Raw genomic sequence first — 16,640 nt, 5'->3', positions numbered from 1 at the left:
GTCACATTTTAATTTCAGCGATCAGAGGAACGTGTCATTCTAGAGCACTGTGCAAATATCGTATTAAATTAGAGCGTACATTAAGGATTAGGTTACTAAAATATAGCCCTGTCAATGTATCTGCACAAAGCAATCACACAGTAGCTAAAATCATAATAATGTATACTTTATTGATCCCTGTGGGGAAATTTCTCTCTGCATTTAACCCATTCACTCTGTGAAGCAGTGGACAGCCATTGGGTGCCCGGGGAGCGGTGTGTGGGGACGGTACCTTGCTCAGGGGTACCTCAGGGTAGCTGTTCGGTGGATTCGAACCCCTGACCTTCCGATTCATGGGGCCACCACTCTACCTACCGAGCTATCCCGGCCTACATGACTCACTCAATGAATTCTGCCTTTCTATCAATAAAGAAGCCAGCTGCTTCCACCTGTCCGTGTTTAACAAAATCCTGAGAAGACACGAGAAGACAAAGGCTATAAGAAATGAGATTTATTTATACATATGCGGTCCAAATATACATATTAGAATAAATGTTTTAAAAGTCCTAACCTAACACCACCCAGTTTAAGACCTGTGAATTCAACAGAAGTCTGTGTTGATGTGGAAACACATCAGCAGGATAAACACCATCTGTGTCCATAACCTTTGGATTTAATCAAGCCCCTCCAAACGCTACCGTCCTTTCTCCCTTTTCTCATCTATTAAACTATTAGATACTAACAAACCCAATCCTGACTCCCGATACAACCCCCCGCCCCACCCTTCCACAGGAAATAAAGATGAGTGAAAGTGAGGGCAGACCTCGGGGAGATCCCAGAAGGCAGAGTCCTGTTCCAGTTACATACAGTGTACAGGGAGAGATGGAAAGGAGTAGGTGAGCAGGCAGTGGAGGATTTCATTTACAGTAAAACAAGCCATCTCGGGTACATCAGAGACCAAGGGAGCAGGGCAGGGCTGAGTGCCCTCACTACCTCATCCCCTGAAATATTATCCAGCCATCTATCCTAGCTAGCAGGCAGCGGTAGCACAGGGCTGTCCGTGCATTTAAAACCAATTCCTTGATCTCTTCCTCTCCACGGGTTCAGGGCAGGGGTGAAATGGTGACGGGCAGAGCCAGTGCCGTGTGAGGAAGTTAACCCGTCCACTAGCGACGCAGCTATCCCATCTCATTTAGAGTTAACGCTTAGCAAAGCTTGGAGCATGACTCATCTGTGGAGTACAAAGTGTGCACAGAGCAGGAAAGCCTTCCAAACAAAGATCAAAAGCAATCAAAAAAGAAATTGCATGTCAGTGTTGGGAAGGGATGTTATTGCTCTGAGAGGCCTGGTGGAACACAACCAAATTCCAGCGTGTGCACTTAGGAAAAACGGCCTGAGCCCCTTGCCCCTACATCAGTGAGGGAGCATTACCCTTAAACATACACAAATATGACTGTAGGCAAAAGCATTAAAAAAACAAAACAAAACATATATAAAACGAGCGAGCTCCCCTTGCTATGAAGAAATCAGAGTGAAAACTATAAACCAACTAAACCCTTTGGCCAAACAAGACATCAATCTAGTGTTCAATAAATATTAGAAGGGGACATTCTTTTCGGAAGAATCTACATTTTGCGAAAATGGGAAGGACAGTGGTTGCAATTCAGTCTCTTGGAAGAGGATTTTTACAGCCCAATATCCTGCTAGAGGGAAACTGAAAGGAACCATTTACTAGCTTGTAAAATAGAGCTTTCAAAGGAAGGACACGAAAGGAACCTTAATAAATTTTTTTTCTTAGATTGCAAATCAATTCTGATCATGTGCGTCTTTAATGAACAGTGCAAGTCACCCGTTTTCTTTCCATCGACACCAATCCTCCCTCAGAAAACGTCCCGCTTGCTTATTTAAACTTCTTCACCATCCCCTCCTCTTCACTGTATCAAGTTTTCCCAAACAGACAAATCAGTGTCCTCGTGTGACTCTCTCTACCTGTCTCCATTTTCCCTGTCCATCTGTCTGTCTTTCCTATCTGGCTGTTTCCCCCATTTGCCTGGAGGTGAAGGAGGAGGTGGTCAGCGGGAAAGTCTCAGTTAGACTGGCAGCAAGCGCCCTTATTGGATGAGTTTTGGGTGGGCTCAACGGTGATGGGCACTACGTTGGAGGCTGGTGAGAAGTCTGAGTCGCTGCGTCCTGACATCTGCCTCTGTGACACGATGTTGTAGATGGCTGTGATGAGAGAGAGAGAGAGAGCGAGAGAGTGGGGTGAGAGGGAGTAAGTTACGTGTAGATGCCTATAAATCCAGCCAACAGTGGGACATATTGTGATAAGGACAAGCAGAATGGCAAACTGAACAACAACTGCTCTATCCAGACTCCTGGCAGCACTGACGGATTCTTTCCATCCTAAACTGGCATCGTTATGTCATGTGGCAGAATCAAGTCTCAATTTAGGCATTCCCCAAAGCTGCAAGATGCAATACATTTTATATTAAAATTGCAAGAACTGTGATCTGCTCCTCTGATCCTGCATGCTCATGCCGAGAAGCAGAGAATGCAACCAAGTTTCACAGGCGATACACAAGAAGCGTTCCAACACATAGCGAGCATCGGTTCTTCTCTTCATCCATCTGCTTCTACTACACTTCAAAACAGGGCTGTGAGAGTAATCAGATTTTAATTCCAGTTACTAATTTGGCTTTATGTGTTTAAGTTAACAGATAATTGATTCCGATTTTTTTGTCTGCGTGGGTTCGCTCCAGGTCTTCCATCTTCCCTCCCACAGTCCAAAGACATGCAGGTAGTGGGGTTAGGTTAATAGGTGAATCTAATTTGTTCATAAGTGTGAATGTGAGTGCGAATGGTTGCCGGTCTTCCTGTGTTAGCCCTGCGACAGACTGGTAACTTGTCCAGGGTGCGCCCCACCTCTCGCCTCACGGCTGGGATAGCGACCCTGAATCGGATAAGGGGAAGATGATGGATGAATAGTTTAAACTAGAAATGTTTTGGGGGGGCGGGTTTCCTAAAGAGCAGTAACAAATCTGTTACTGAGAACCTTCACAGACAGCAGTAACAAATCTTTATAGCAGTTCGTTTATCCTTTTGAAGGCTCAAGTGGTTTAGTGGTCACCTCATCTTCCTGGTTTTAAACCTTCCTACCACCCAGACCCTTTCTTTGTTGCGTTTATTTGTTCTTCTTGTAGCTAATGTGTATGTTAGCTAGGGTAATCGGCCACAGGTGTGGATGTGGGTGTGAGTGGTTTTCTTGTCACTGCATGAGTGTGAAGGACTAGTGAACTGTCTTTCACCCCGTGACAGCTGGGTTAGACCGTTTTCATGCTTGTCTCGTGACGATTTTCACGTCATATCCTGTGTTGTGAGGCACAATCTTTGTGGCGCGCCTCTACAATCGTGCAGGTTTTTACCATTATTTTAATGATACTCCGGCAGAGAAGCTCAGAGACACACTGACACACAGAGGGAGTTGTTGCAACTCTTTGAAAACCTGAGTTTGTAAAAAGAACTTTGCAAAAAAACACTGTCCTCTTTATCAGCGTGTATGACGCGATACTGTCTGAGACGCGACGCCTATCGTTTAGGAGGGAGCGGCTTCTTGTGCCTTAACGTGGGTACACATGGCTGAATCTTTGTGACGATGGCACAGCAACGAGTGAAGTGACCACTGCAGAGGGTATATTGGCACCTTTAGGCTCCAGGGCCAAAAACCTAAATAAGCAGTTAAGAAAGGGCCTCATTTTGGCGTGTCCTTCCTAAACGCTCACTTTGTTCATCGTGAACAATATGACAGAAGGGGAATGTTTGGACAAAAAGATCCTTCTTAAAGAAGTTAATGTTGTTTGGCTGAGTGGTCTTTTAGTCTGGTTTCCATATGTGAAGCTATGGAGAGACCATTAACGGTTGCAGCTTTCTTTGTCTGATTATCGAGGGTTTTTAATGTGGTCCACTTTCACCAGTGTGGAACTGAGGTGTTGGTCGGCTGCTGGCTCTCCCCATGTGCGTGGATCATGGAGGCAGAGGACCAGAAGGGAGTGGGCCTTGCAAGTTTGGATCCAACTTCCTACAGGATTCACCTCCCATTTTTTCCCCCATACATTTGAGTTAAAGTATACACAGGCTATATAATAGGCTCTACATAGTTTGTTAGCACGTGGGCCTCTTGTCCCATTGGTACCCACAGATATCTCTCTACAGAGGCTGCAAGGGAACAGTGAGTGCTCTTACAACACCGGCTTACAGTCAAAACTCACTCCCTACCAGATAACCCCCACATCATGTCCCCCTCATTTTCATTTCCAAGGAAAACTCGTGCAAAAAGTCCCATGCTTTTAAAGTTCAATGAATGTAAGACATTTGTTTAATTTATGAATCACTGTGTTGAATAATCACAATAACAATTATTGACCAAAAGCATCATAGTTATGGTTTCTGAACACAATCAATCAAGCCTACGTGGAAATATTTCAACTAAACATTGACTTGGATGTCACTGGAGTGGTCAGGACTTGTGCAAACACCTCTGGCTTGCTGTTGCATACTCCCTCTTTAACTAAACTGCACCCAGATGTGGAACAAAATGGTCCTGAAATAAAAACTGCCTATGAAGCAAGAACATTTAAAGCAAAACAAGGCTCGGCGCTCTGATGTGACGTGCAGGTAGCCAAAACACAACTGATTACTACGAACCATACACAGCCCCAGCTGCAGTGCATATACACATGATGACCCAAGAACTATCCTCTGCTACATGAGCGATGACTTCTTTGCTCCAGTGGGTCTAAGCTTCAGTTCTTACTAGCTTGCTGATGCACGGTTACTCTTCTCTCTTAATGAGCCAGTTACCAATGTCACCTAAATGGGGCTTGTTGGTTTGAAGTTTATGTGAACTAGAAATTACTGATAAAGCGGAAGAAAGGCTCAAACTGCCTGAGCAGAGTAAGAATACAAACTGGAAGAGGCGCATACTTGCAGGCTGATAGCCCTTGGGGCAATTCAAGTGGAAGCACCACTCACTGTTGGATTGTCCCTTTAGGCACTCCAGGGGTTGACTGAGTCACAACAATTGCTGTTTTTCTCCATGTTATCCAATCTTACACTTGTTAGTGTAGCCATATGCCTCCTAGGGAAACGGCTCATAGACATTCACTTAGGGAAACATTTGCGAACCCACATCACATTTTCTTTCTTGAACAAGTTGTAGATGCATCTGGTAAGGCGCATTTGTGCCATCTCTCAAGACCGACTGGTCTTTCAGTGTAGCAATTATTCCTGTTTTTGACCTTAAAAAACGATCAAGGTGGTATTTCTGCACACAGGCGTGGATGCCGAGGACTGATTAGATGGATTTTGCTGCCATCTAGTGGCAAAGGTAAGGTATTGTTAGATAAACTCAAAGACGAGAATATTTACGTATTCTCGTATATTGCATACAAAAACTTTTATTAAACTGTGCTTCTCTTAAGTACCAGAACACATTTCGATATGAGGTAAATGCAGTAGAAAATAACCACAAACGTGACACTCACCTGTGAGGATCGTCTGGAAAGCCAGCTCCACATTAGACGAGTCTAACGCTGACGTTTCCAGGAAAGACAAGCCGTGCTTCTCTGGAAAACAAACATGCACAAAAGATCAATTAGTGTTAAAGGCCAACACCATTCTAGCTTCAACATCGTCACTGAGCTGAGGTTTATTTTACTGGGACTGATTTTTTTCCCCTGCATTATGTGCTCACTCCAGGGCCTCTGTAGTTCTTTCAGCCACTTCCTGTTTGACGGCTCACGTCGTGGTTTGATGTTTTTGATTAGATTTATTAGTTGACGAATATTAATTTGCTATTTTGATAACCGTTTATCCAACATTTGGTGATACATAGAATATGTCAGATAAATTCTGTAACTATAATCCAGCTCGTCTATGACACAAATCTGTTTTCTGTGCGTGAGCACACGGTACATTCAGTCCTTTCCAAGTCTTCTTCCAGTTTTCCTTCCAGTTAAGAACAGAGGGTGTTGAATGTTGTACATGTGGTAAATAAGTTGAGTTTACATTATAAAAAGTGAAATGAATTATGTCAGCTAACATGCAAAGTGGTTTACTGGGTAAATCAACTGCCAATCTGATCAGCTACAGATATAAAACACAGTTAAATAATAATAAGAGGCAACCTAGTCTGTGTGTTGTCTTCTTTTGAGAGAAGCCTTTACTATCACACTTTGCATACATGTGTAAACCACATGGTCTTCATGTAAACGAGGCATCATAAATTAGGTCAGAGTTGTATACAAAAGTAGCAGCACTGACTGCTAAACCTCTCACAGCAACAATCACACTCTTTACATGATTACAGACAGGAACAGGATCAGTGTCTTCAGTGAAAGCAGCAACACAGGTTAAAAAAATTCATCAAGTTCAAGTTCAGAAGTAAAGAAACCTCCAGCTGCTGAAAACCAATCAGAAGCCTTTACATTTTCAGAGTCAGTGTTAATAAATCCTTTTTGTGTTCTTTCATTAAAGTACTTAAACACATCCAAGTAAAATAATTTACAGCATCACAAGCATTGCAGACATGGGCAAAAATAAACGTGTGCACCGAAAGGCAGAGCGGGTTTAAAAAAAAGAAAAAGAAAACAAACAGTGTAAACAGAACTGAAATAAAACCTTTGACAGATTTAAAAATATTAACCGTCAGGAACACAGACGGCATGTTGAAAAGTACTTAAGGACCCAATTAAAGCAGCTAGAGATCACTTCATCCCATGCATTCATTATCGCAGCTTTAACCTGATAATAATCTAATGAGGCCGTGTCCTAGAACCTCACAAATCAATACAGCACACATGCTCTGTGTGCACACAAGGTGTAACATTTCCCCACACAAACACTTCACTTGTGCAGCCTGCCATTTATTAATGACCTCCTAGAAATACTGGAAATTTATTTTTAGCAGCATTATTCAATTACTAGTGGACAAACCTCTCACTCTTATTTTGAAAGTGCAGACACCTGAAGAGACATAGCTCACTGGCCAGATGACTGTTGGAAGTGATGGATATCATTGAGCTGCTTCCCCCAGACGGGATCCTGAGTAAAGTGCCAACAATGCAGATTCTCCTCAACTTTACATTAGAAAAAAATATATTTAAACCCTGCTACAAAACACTTTTACCCCCTATGGACAGTCCCCTTCATAACAACTATATGATGGGGGAACTTAGGTGGAGTTACCACCTAGACTGACAGGTGTCCTGACACATGGAGCTGAAGCTGATCTGCATCTGTGAACATCATGTGGATTTTAGCTGGTTCTCATGTTTTAAGTATCCTGGAAAATATTTACAGATGACTTCTGCAAACAGAATCTGTGAGAAACACTGCAGCGCTGTTACAGTTACGTTACCTGCAAAGGCCTTGGCCTCGTCCGTGGGCACCGCTCTCAGGTGGCGAAGATCACTCTTGTTACCCACTAGCATGATAACTATGTTACTGTCTGCGTGGTCCTGCAGCTCCTTCAGCCAGCGCTCTGCGTTTTCGTACGTCAGGTGCTTGGCAATGTCATAAACCAACAGAGCTCCGACGGCTCCACGGTAGTACCTGGACAACGTGAGATCAGACAAACAAGTTAGAAACTCAGGACGCTACTCGCTGTCGCAGCAGCCTGTAGCTATCAGGATTCACTGTGTGTGTCACACTGACTCAGCCAGCTCTGAACAAAGAAATAAGCTGTGAAGCTACAGCGACTGCACACAAAGCCCATAATGCAAATGAGCACTGACTTCTTGTTTTAAAAGACTCAGTGCGCTCGATTCCTCACAGCCTGTGGGGTCTTCACAAAGTTCATGCTGGTAAAGAGCGCAGCATCAAGGAAGACAACTTTAAAAAACCCCACTAGGAACAGAGATGACGAGCTACAGGCTTCCTGTCTGAAGGCAAACAAAGGTACATTTTGGAACTTTGATTACTTCTGATAATCACTTTCTAGCCATTTTAAAATTGATAAACGGACTAAACAGAATTCATGGATGGCCCTGATAACACACTCGTAATGCAGTCCAGCGTCATGCAGCTGTAGATGATGGTTTCGAGAAAAAAAGTTCTGTGACAAGTTAAAACGAGGTTTATATTCTAGAGCCCAGCCCTGCATTTCTAATGAGGCAAGAAACACTCTTGTCACCATCTCTTTACGAATGTTCAGGATTTTGAGAATGTTATTAAAAAAGAAAAAGAATAAAAGTGGGGCACTAAAGTTAAACCTACTTACTCACCACTTTACTTTATATATTTGGGTTCAATGTCCTTCCATGGGCTCAAGCGCTGCTATATTCTTATTTAAAAGGCTATTCTTGATCTGCTCCCGTCTCTCTTACTCTCCTACAGCCATCGAAAGTATGAGAAGTTGTGATCTTTGGTCCCAAGAATTATTCACTCTGTCTTTACAGACTTTGAGCTCTGTAGCTTGTAATTTAGAAAAAAAAAAAAAACTGGAAGTAGCAGTAAAATTAAATAAATCTTAGGGAACTACTACAGATTCGGTGCATCACGCTTTCTTGTGCACATGCATTTGCGTGTGCACTCATGTGTATAATTACTTTGTCTGACTTTGTGTGTCTAGGACACACCCTGCATCAAGCCCAAAATATTAAGGCACACCTGTAGTAACATCTGCCCAAAATAGCCTTCACATCACCTGACATGCTCTCAGATTATCATAACACAAAAGCACTTTTTAAAGCCTATTTGCAGCATCTGGACAAAGCATGAACATGCGATTGTTTCTGGACTGCTGCAGTTATTCAGTGAGGTTTTCCACACTCCTGTACCGTGCACCTCGTCTCTGTCGCCTTCTCAGATACTTCAAATCTCCTAAATGGTTTTCTGCTTCTGATTCAGATCCAACGCTCTTAAATTAGACAAGTTTCCCTCAGAAGAGCTGCTTTGTTTCCCAGTGCCTATTTAGGTTCCTACTATTCAGCAACTGGTAAGCAGAAATCATTGTTCAAGGGTATAAGATTCTGCCTCTGTATGGGAAACAAGTGTATACACAGTACCAATAAAATAAATAAACCCTTCAGTTATAATGTTTTGTGCAGTTGTTTATTGCAATAATAAACTGCAGGTGTCACAAAATGCTACAGCACATTTAGACTCGTCTCAGGACACACCCTTTGGGAGACACTGGTCTAAGTAACCACTTGATTAGACAGAGACACTTGCTGTGAAGAGATCACGTTTTCCTAGTTAAAAGGAAGGAAACATTTAAAAAAGCCCTTTTTCTTTCCTGTGCCACTTAATTCTATATGATTCTTCTAACTGACGCATGTGGACCTGTGTGTGTACAGGTAAAAAGAAAAGGTTTTTACTTGTGTGAAGTGTGCATCTCTGCATGCGTGTGTGATGAACTCACGCTGAAGTGATAGCCCGGTATCGCTCCTGTCCAGCTGTGTCCCAAATCTGAGCCTTTACGGTCTTTCCCTCTACTTGGATGCTACGTGTGGCAAACTCCACACCAATGGTGCTCTTGCTCTCCAGGTTGAACTCATTTCGGGTGAAGCGGGACAGCAGGTTACTCTTCCCTACGCCCGAATCTCCAATCAGCACCACTGCAGGGAAATAAAGAACAAGAGGAACAGTCAGCAGAGTCACAACGTGTACTGTTAAGTCTGCCTGCAGGGGGTTGTTTGTGCTCGTCTTAATGCTACAGTAAAAAATGCATAAGGAAAATAAACTACACTACTCTATAATTTGATATTAGGTGGGTGTTTTATAGCACCACAGCTCACTTTACGGCTGCAGCTGGAAAAGCAAAAGTTCAGAAGGCCAACAGTCCATTATGCCATAAAGACGTTAAACTAAACAAGATGGGGTGATTCTTTTTCATTTCTTAATTACATTTGATCCTCATTTCTGTTAGATGGCCTTCCTCGCCAGTGATGCACATGTGTGGCTCCCAGCCAAAGCACAGCAGAAACTCAGGGGACTCCCACTGAGTATACAAAATATCAGAACCACCTGCTCTTTTCAGGAAATACACGCAGGCTGAGCACAGAAATCCAGGTGAAACCGCTGACGTGCACTCATCAAATACAAGTCAGGCAGAGCAGCATTAGACTGAAGGGCAGAAGAAGAAACATACAGAGCTGAAACATGCGTTACAGCACATATGCGTAGCATTCACTGCATCAGTAAGCTGTCCTGATCGTCTTTAATAGTATTACTGCAAAGTAAACGTTTAGACATAAGAGATGTAGAACAAATTTTGGTGGCTGGTGCATCCTAAATAGCTGAACAAGAAGATGAGTACATAACAACAGAAGTTAAACTGACAATTACAACACATAACAAAAGCAAAGAAATGAGCCACTTAAGACAAGAAAGTAGGTTTTCTGTCCTTTACCTTCCCCTCTGTGTCACTGAACCTTGAAGACGGTGCAATAATATCCCAAATAAACTAATGGACACAGCGTGAACACTACAAAACCCAAACATTGACAAATCAAATCTGTGCCAAACAATCAGAATGAAAACGTGAAGAAAGAAACCTCTTCACTGAGCCACTACAAAACTTATGACTGAAAATACGAAAATCTTCATACTAATATACACGATAAGATCAGAGTCAAACATTTACGATATACGATTTGATGTTCTCTGTTTCTTTTTAAAGGTAAAGTGTATTTTTGGCGAATGGCTTCTTGAGGCCCACCTGCAGTACCTTCACTGCCCATATGTTGGGAATCGCTGCTCAAGTCAAACATTATAAACTACAATTAAAGCAAAACTGTCAACAGTTGAACCTAAAGAGTTAAATCTTAAAGTCAGCTGAACACCTTTCCAACATTCATTCATCTCCTCTTCTCTTTTTCAAGGTGAAGCTGAAAGTGAAGCTTTCCTCTGTGTCTGTGTTGTAGAGGTGAAAGCAGAGACGGGAGCGCTTGCAGATAATCTATCAGAATTTCCCACAGTGGTCCTTTCTCACATGCCGCACACATCAGTAGACAGTAGAGTGTGCAGAAGGCACCACACATGATGCTGACTTGCTATATGATAACTGCACCACAGTATCTGCTCTACTACTCGCACTTCTGAGACTTTGTACTAGCGAGCTGGCAGGTTATAGAGTGGTTAATGTCAGATCTAGCACATTCTTATGCATCGGTCTCTGGTGATATCTACAAAAGTTCAGAAGTGGTGCAGTGCAGGTGTGAAAACTGCTTTTAATTTCAATGTCTCGTTGGAGAAAATTAAGAACTGAAAACAAGCGAGTCGGCATGTCTTAATGATGTGTTTACACCAAACAAGAACACGAACGGAGGCAAACCAACAAAAGTTTTAAAAAAAAATGCTTCATGCTGCACAGGAAAGACAAAAAATATAGAATTTTGTCAAAAAAATTATCAAAATTGTAGAAGATGTTGGTGAAAAGTGAAAATCTACTGTAACTCCACTCCAGCTACTGGCAGTACTCTCCTCCTCCTCTTGTTGGCTGTTACGGGTAAATATTTGATCGTCTCCAAAAACCCTCCAGTGACTGTACTTGTGTGAATAACACAAGGCTTCATGTTTGGTGTGAACACACCATTCGGGACACCCTCTCTGTGACATCATGAAGAATGAAGAGTGTTAAAATTTTTTAAAAAAAAAAACTGAGAAACTGAGCGTTTTGAAGCCCGAGTCTTTGGCTCACAAGGATTACTGACTTACAGTTTTCAGACACGTGACAGAAAATAAAGAAAAGCATATTAGATCAACTTTCCCACTAAACAGGGTTTCATTTATACTTTAAAAAAAGTGGAACCAGGCATTAACAGGATGTTTGTTTGTTTGTCACTTCCACATTTGTCAGGTGCGTCACTCTGTCAAAAGGAACCTACCACCCCAGCTCGCCACTCCTACTCTTGGGTAACAGGAACTTGTTTGGAAAGTTCAAACTGCAATAACCAATCAACCGCTGCATCTGCACTCGCATTTAAGCGATGCTGTTCTTTCAAAAATGAAACCGTGTATTCAAGTTTTACCAGCACGTGACAGGCAGAAGTAGAAACAGCTCCATGTTTTCCTGCCTGAGTTAGATACTCGGGAATAATGAAAAGTTTGGAAGTACACAAGGACTATGCATCAGAACAGTGCGGGCATCCAAAAAAAAAAAAAAAAAAAAAAAATGACGGTGTTACTCCATTTTTTCTTGCACAAAGGATCTTGGGCGGAGGACAAGAAATCATTATGCAACCTTTTCAAGGCCTCTCTCTGCCAACAGACAGGTAATTCCATGGCTGCGTTACACACCCATTCACTCACCTATTGTTGAGCTCAAATTCCTCCAAAAAAAGATATGACAGCCTTCTATTATACTGTACAATCCTGCACCCAGTACATGTGGGAGTGAAGAACGAAGCTAAAATAATACTGAGAACCCGAGTCTGTCTGTTCAGAGAGATTAACGAATGTAATGATATCCCCTCGAGTGCCAATACACAGAATAAAATGACTATTATTAGGATTGCCAGGATTGTTCTTGCCATAAAATGATAGTATTAAAAATACTTTAAAATACTTCTTTATTTCTTTTTTGTTGTTGTTGTGTTTTTTTTAAACAGAAGTTAATTTTTTTAAATGCCTGGAAATATGAAAGAAAGGCATACATTTATGATAACAGACCCCAAACTTAACCTTAACATATAAGTGAACTAGTCCTGCTTAGATTATCATATTATGTACATCATTAATGTAGTGTTTAATGCTGAAGGCCAGCAGGATAATTGCTTTTTTCATCAGTATTTTTAAGAAATCAGTGGATGAGATAAGAAAAAGAGAGAATACATATGAAACGTGAACATGATGTGAAGACGTGAAGTAGCACGAGGTGCAAAGAAAACCCCAGAATTCAGACTCATACGTGTCAAAATGTCTGTGAAAGGATGAGGTGCAGCAGGACAGCAGGACGACTTCCTGTGCCGATGTCTCCGTCAGTATGAAAATGCTCATGTGACTCACTGCGAGCTCACCCAACCTGACTCACGCTGTCCAGCAGCAAGGTGCAACAGGAGCTTGTAAGGGGAAGAAGAAAAAAAAAAAGCAGTGCAGTAAAAACCCTTCCCTGGTTTAAGTGGCGGCTGATAAACTTATCAGCGTTCCCACACTGCTGCTCATTATTCAGATAAATTTGGTCACCAAAAACCGCGGCTACTCTGTCTGAGGAGGGTGAGTCAGCCCGCAAGTCTCTGCTTCCTCGTCCTTGACGAAGAGTTTCTCCGAGGCCCACTCGTGCAGGTATTTCCAGTTCGACAACACGTGCATGGTTGGTCTCCTATATTTAAATAAGCCTGCGAGTGCGTCGTTTATCATGGGCGATGATAAGACAACTTTAAACAATTGGTTCCAGTTACAATGCATTTGGCACTTGGTGACACGATCTACGAAAGTGTATAAGCTTACAGTTTTATAAGCTGTGAGTACTTTTAACTCTTCACGCCTTTTAACAACTCAGCTGGCAATTAAAGCAAGAAATCAAATCTAAAAATGTGACATTTTGCTTTGTATGATGTGCGAGCAAACATGAACGTTTGTGGCAAAAAAGACATTTTTCTACACAGGTCATGCTCAAGTATCAATGTTTGTATTGATTTCTTTGTTACGGCCTTGGTGCCTTTCAGGCAGACAACTTCTAAGGTTATTTAATATTTATTTAATGTTTAAAATCCTATGAATAGCAGCATAAGCACACATGCAGGAAGTGAAGGCCATGCCAATAAAACAGGGGTCATATTTCCTCCTCTTCCTAGAGGTTGGCGGACATTTCGTGCCAATATATACACATATATATGAAAATAAGGATGTGTTGTTAATCTGTTTTTAATCAAGTCTTTCAGACATCTGCAGAGCAGTGACATACACTTTAAATATTATCTGTACACCTGCAGGAAATACAGGATCAGCATTTCCTGCTCATCCTTGGTGGGGTGGGTAGACATTTTGTTCCAATATACAAAACTAAATTGTACTCTTTGAAAATGAAACTGTGTTGTCTGTCTCAGTCATGTCCTCTGTGCCTAATTAAGGCTTTCAGAAGTCGGACAGAGCAAAACAAATACAACAAATGAAGCAAAGACTTGTAATTTCAAGGTATCCAGGGAGGAACCAGAGCATATCAGCAACTTTTAATGATCACAGAAAGGGTGTGATTGTCACAGAAAGCGGTTTGGTGAGATTTTCCGAAACTTTGCGTACATTCAGACTCCTCAAGTATTCAGTCCTGACTCTAAGAGACCTCCGAGCCTCATCTTACGATCCCCCTGTTGACCAACGCCGCATCCCAAGACGATTGCATCATAGGCCTGCAAGATGATGACTCCCCGGCAGATGCTGCTTAACGCCATACATGAGAGCTCTGAGCTGCCTCCCATTCTTCCAATACCACGGCTACGAGTGAGGCTATAAGCCCACTTCATAACTTGGGTTATAACTAAAAGCACTCGAAGTTACAGGTCGATTCAGGTGCCGTCGAGTCGACGTGTGGCTTACGTCTCCTTTCACCTTGTTGTTAGGCACGCCGCTCGGCATCAAATGACAGCCGCTCACAGGTGACGCGAAAACAGAGCCAAGAGGCTACAGGTTAGCGGCCGCTTACCTTTGAAGAGGTAGTCATACTCGTCTTCTCTGTTGGTCATAGTGTCTCCTCTGCTGTTTTACTCGAAGTCGAACAAACTTCTGGCGCATTCACTTTTACTTCGACAGCGACCCAGCACCCGCTCACGACTCCGACCTCGCGCGACCAGCGATTAGTTGTCACTCCGACGACAGCGAGGCTCGATTCGTGTCACACATGAATAACTGCGAGCACAACTCCGAGCTCGGAAAGTTTCGCCTCCTCTTCCTCACTCTCTGTCACTTGCCATAACCGAAGCCGTGACGTCACGTCGAGTCAGCAGTCCCGCCCCCCGCTCGCTCCCAATGGTCAATAGCTGCTCGACACCTGTCACGGGCGTTGATGTGATTGGTCCGCTGTGCTGTCGTTCACGATTTAGTTGCCGGTCGTTAACTGGGATGACGTCTGCAGCCCCAAGCCTCAACAGGTAATACCGAGCCTCAGACAAAGGTAACTTTTAAGCAGGCACTGACAGTTGAAGTTTTAGCTTGCAAAAATAACCTTTCCCCCATAGGTATTTAAAATGTTAGTTTAAATAACCAAATCCAGTTCAGTTAAATCCTGTTTTATTTACATCAGCATCTGTCTTCTCAAGATGCCTGTATATTGTAAGGTTAAAATGCTATGATACTACAGAAAGAGTTCTAACAGTCATATAATCCCCTATGAGCATTCACCTGGCAATGGTGGGAAGGAAGAAGTCCCTTTTAACAGGAAGAGACCTCCAGCAGAACCAGGCTGAGGGAGGGGAAGCTGTCTGGGTTGGTTGATGAGTGAGAAGAAATGAAGGGGGAGCATGGAGAAAGGTTATTACAGTTCACTAAAACACCTGCAACATACACCATGACGTTATGAAATCTTAAGCCTCTATTCCACTCGACTCTGCTTGATTTCGATCGTTTTACATTTTAGTACCAACTCAATCTGTGTGGGGTCATTTGTATGTGACAAAAAACACAACAATGTGTTCCCCCCCCCCCCAGAAAACTCGTAGTGTAAAAGAGGCATTGGAGAAACTAATTCAGTATTTTTTATATATGGAAGATAATCAAGCCTCATGTTTCAGAGATCCAGTCAGGTACGGCCTTTTGGTTGCAAATATTGCAATTTGTTCTCTGTATAAGTTAGTTGAAAGCTTTACTTGTTAAATACAAATCTACAGATACCTTATATGGTATCATTATTGATAAAACTACAGAAAAGTAACTAAAATAATCTCCAGCTGCAATATTAACATGATATGCTGCATACATTAATAATCTTGTGATTAGGTACTATATATTATTCTGCATAATGGAATTTTTTACTGTATGTACGGAGTTTTTAATGCTAAAACGTTCACACAATTAGGCTATTTAAGTAGAATCATGACTTTTCTACTTATTCTCGAGTTTTTATGGTCTTTAAAAATACGTTATTTTGCTACTTTGAAAAATGGTTATTCAATAGACAAAAATATTTTAACTCTCTTTCATGTAATTCCTTATATATTAGGGTATGGGGCTACTCATAAGACTGAAAGTCACATTTTAAATCTATTTCTACTCAAATATCCTGATTTCATGATGGCCCGTCAAACCCCTAATCTAACAAAGCTCAATCCTCTTGCATGTGTAAGATATAAAGATTTGCACCACATTTATTTTCTGTATAAACTTCAGTGCCAAAAGAGACTTGATAATAATAAACAGACCACATAGCCTAAGCACATTAACCACCAGTTAAAGAATGAACCACTTAGATTGAGAAAGCTTATGAAATTCCGCAGTGTACTAATCAACAATATGTTCAGATAAGATTTCACTGCATTGTTTTTTATTCATACTGTTTCAACAATGTGGTCAGAGACATGAATCTAGACATGAACAGCACAGATCAGCTGATACTCAGTGGTTGATAAAGAGTCATTGCTGGTTCAGCTCATTGTTTATCAGGCAATGCCCTACCTTCCCATACAATAGCTGATCTGGAAAGAAATCACCTTTTAATCTCTATGCATCATCAT

At 42.0% G+C, this 16,640-nt stretch overlaps 1 protein-coding gene across 1 annotated transcript; it reads right to left on the bottom strand.

Annotated features, from left to right (window-relative positions):
* Positions 1 to 475: 475 nt before the first annotated feature.
* Positions 476 to 14,912, bottom strand: rab11al (RAB11a, member RAS oncogene family, like). Its single transcript, XM_084944386.1, has 5 exons — positions 14,618 to 14,912; positions 9,398 to 9,593; positions 7,394 to 7,587; positions 5,520 to 5,600; positions 476 to 2,205 (listed from the first exon to the last, which is right to left on the bottom strand). The coding sequence occupies exons 1-5, from the start codon at positions 14,655 to 14,657 to the stop codon at positions 2,066 to 2,068; spliced, it is 651 nt and encodes a 216-aa protein (XP_084800512.1). The 5' UTR covers positions 14,658 to 14,912; the 3' UTR covers positions 476 to 2,065.
* Positions 14,913 to 16,640: the final 1,728 nt, after the last annotated feature.

Source organism: Perissodus microlepis, chromosome 11 (genome assembly GCF_051167445.1).
Source record: "Perissodus microlepis isolate ML-2025 ecotype Zambia chromosome 11, ASM5116744v1, whole genome shotgun sequence".
NCBI classification, from domain to species: Eukaryota; Metazoa; Chordata; class Actinopteri; order Cichliformes; family Cichlidae; genus Perissodus; species Perissodus microlepis.
The sequence above is the reverse complement of the archived record's forward strand: the minus strand, read 5'-3'. Positions and strand labels throughout refer to the sequence as shown.

Excerpts from the sequence above, each read along its gene's own strand:
- rab11al (XM_084944386.1), bottom strand. The coding sequence starts at position 14,657 with ATGACCAACAGAGAAGACGAGTATGACTACCTCTTCAAAG. Across the intron at positions 5,601-7,393 it reads CGAGGCCAAGGCCTTTGCAG|AGAAGCACGGCTTGTCTTTC; the intron begins GTAACGTAACTG and ends TTTGTTTTCCAG. Across the intron at positions 2,206-5,519 it reads TTTCCAGACGATCCTCACAG|CCATCTACAACATCGTGTCA; the intron begins GTGAGTGTCACG and ends CTCTCATCACAG.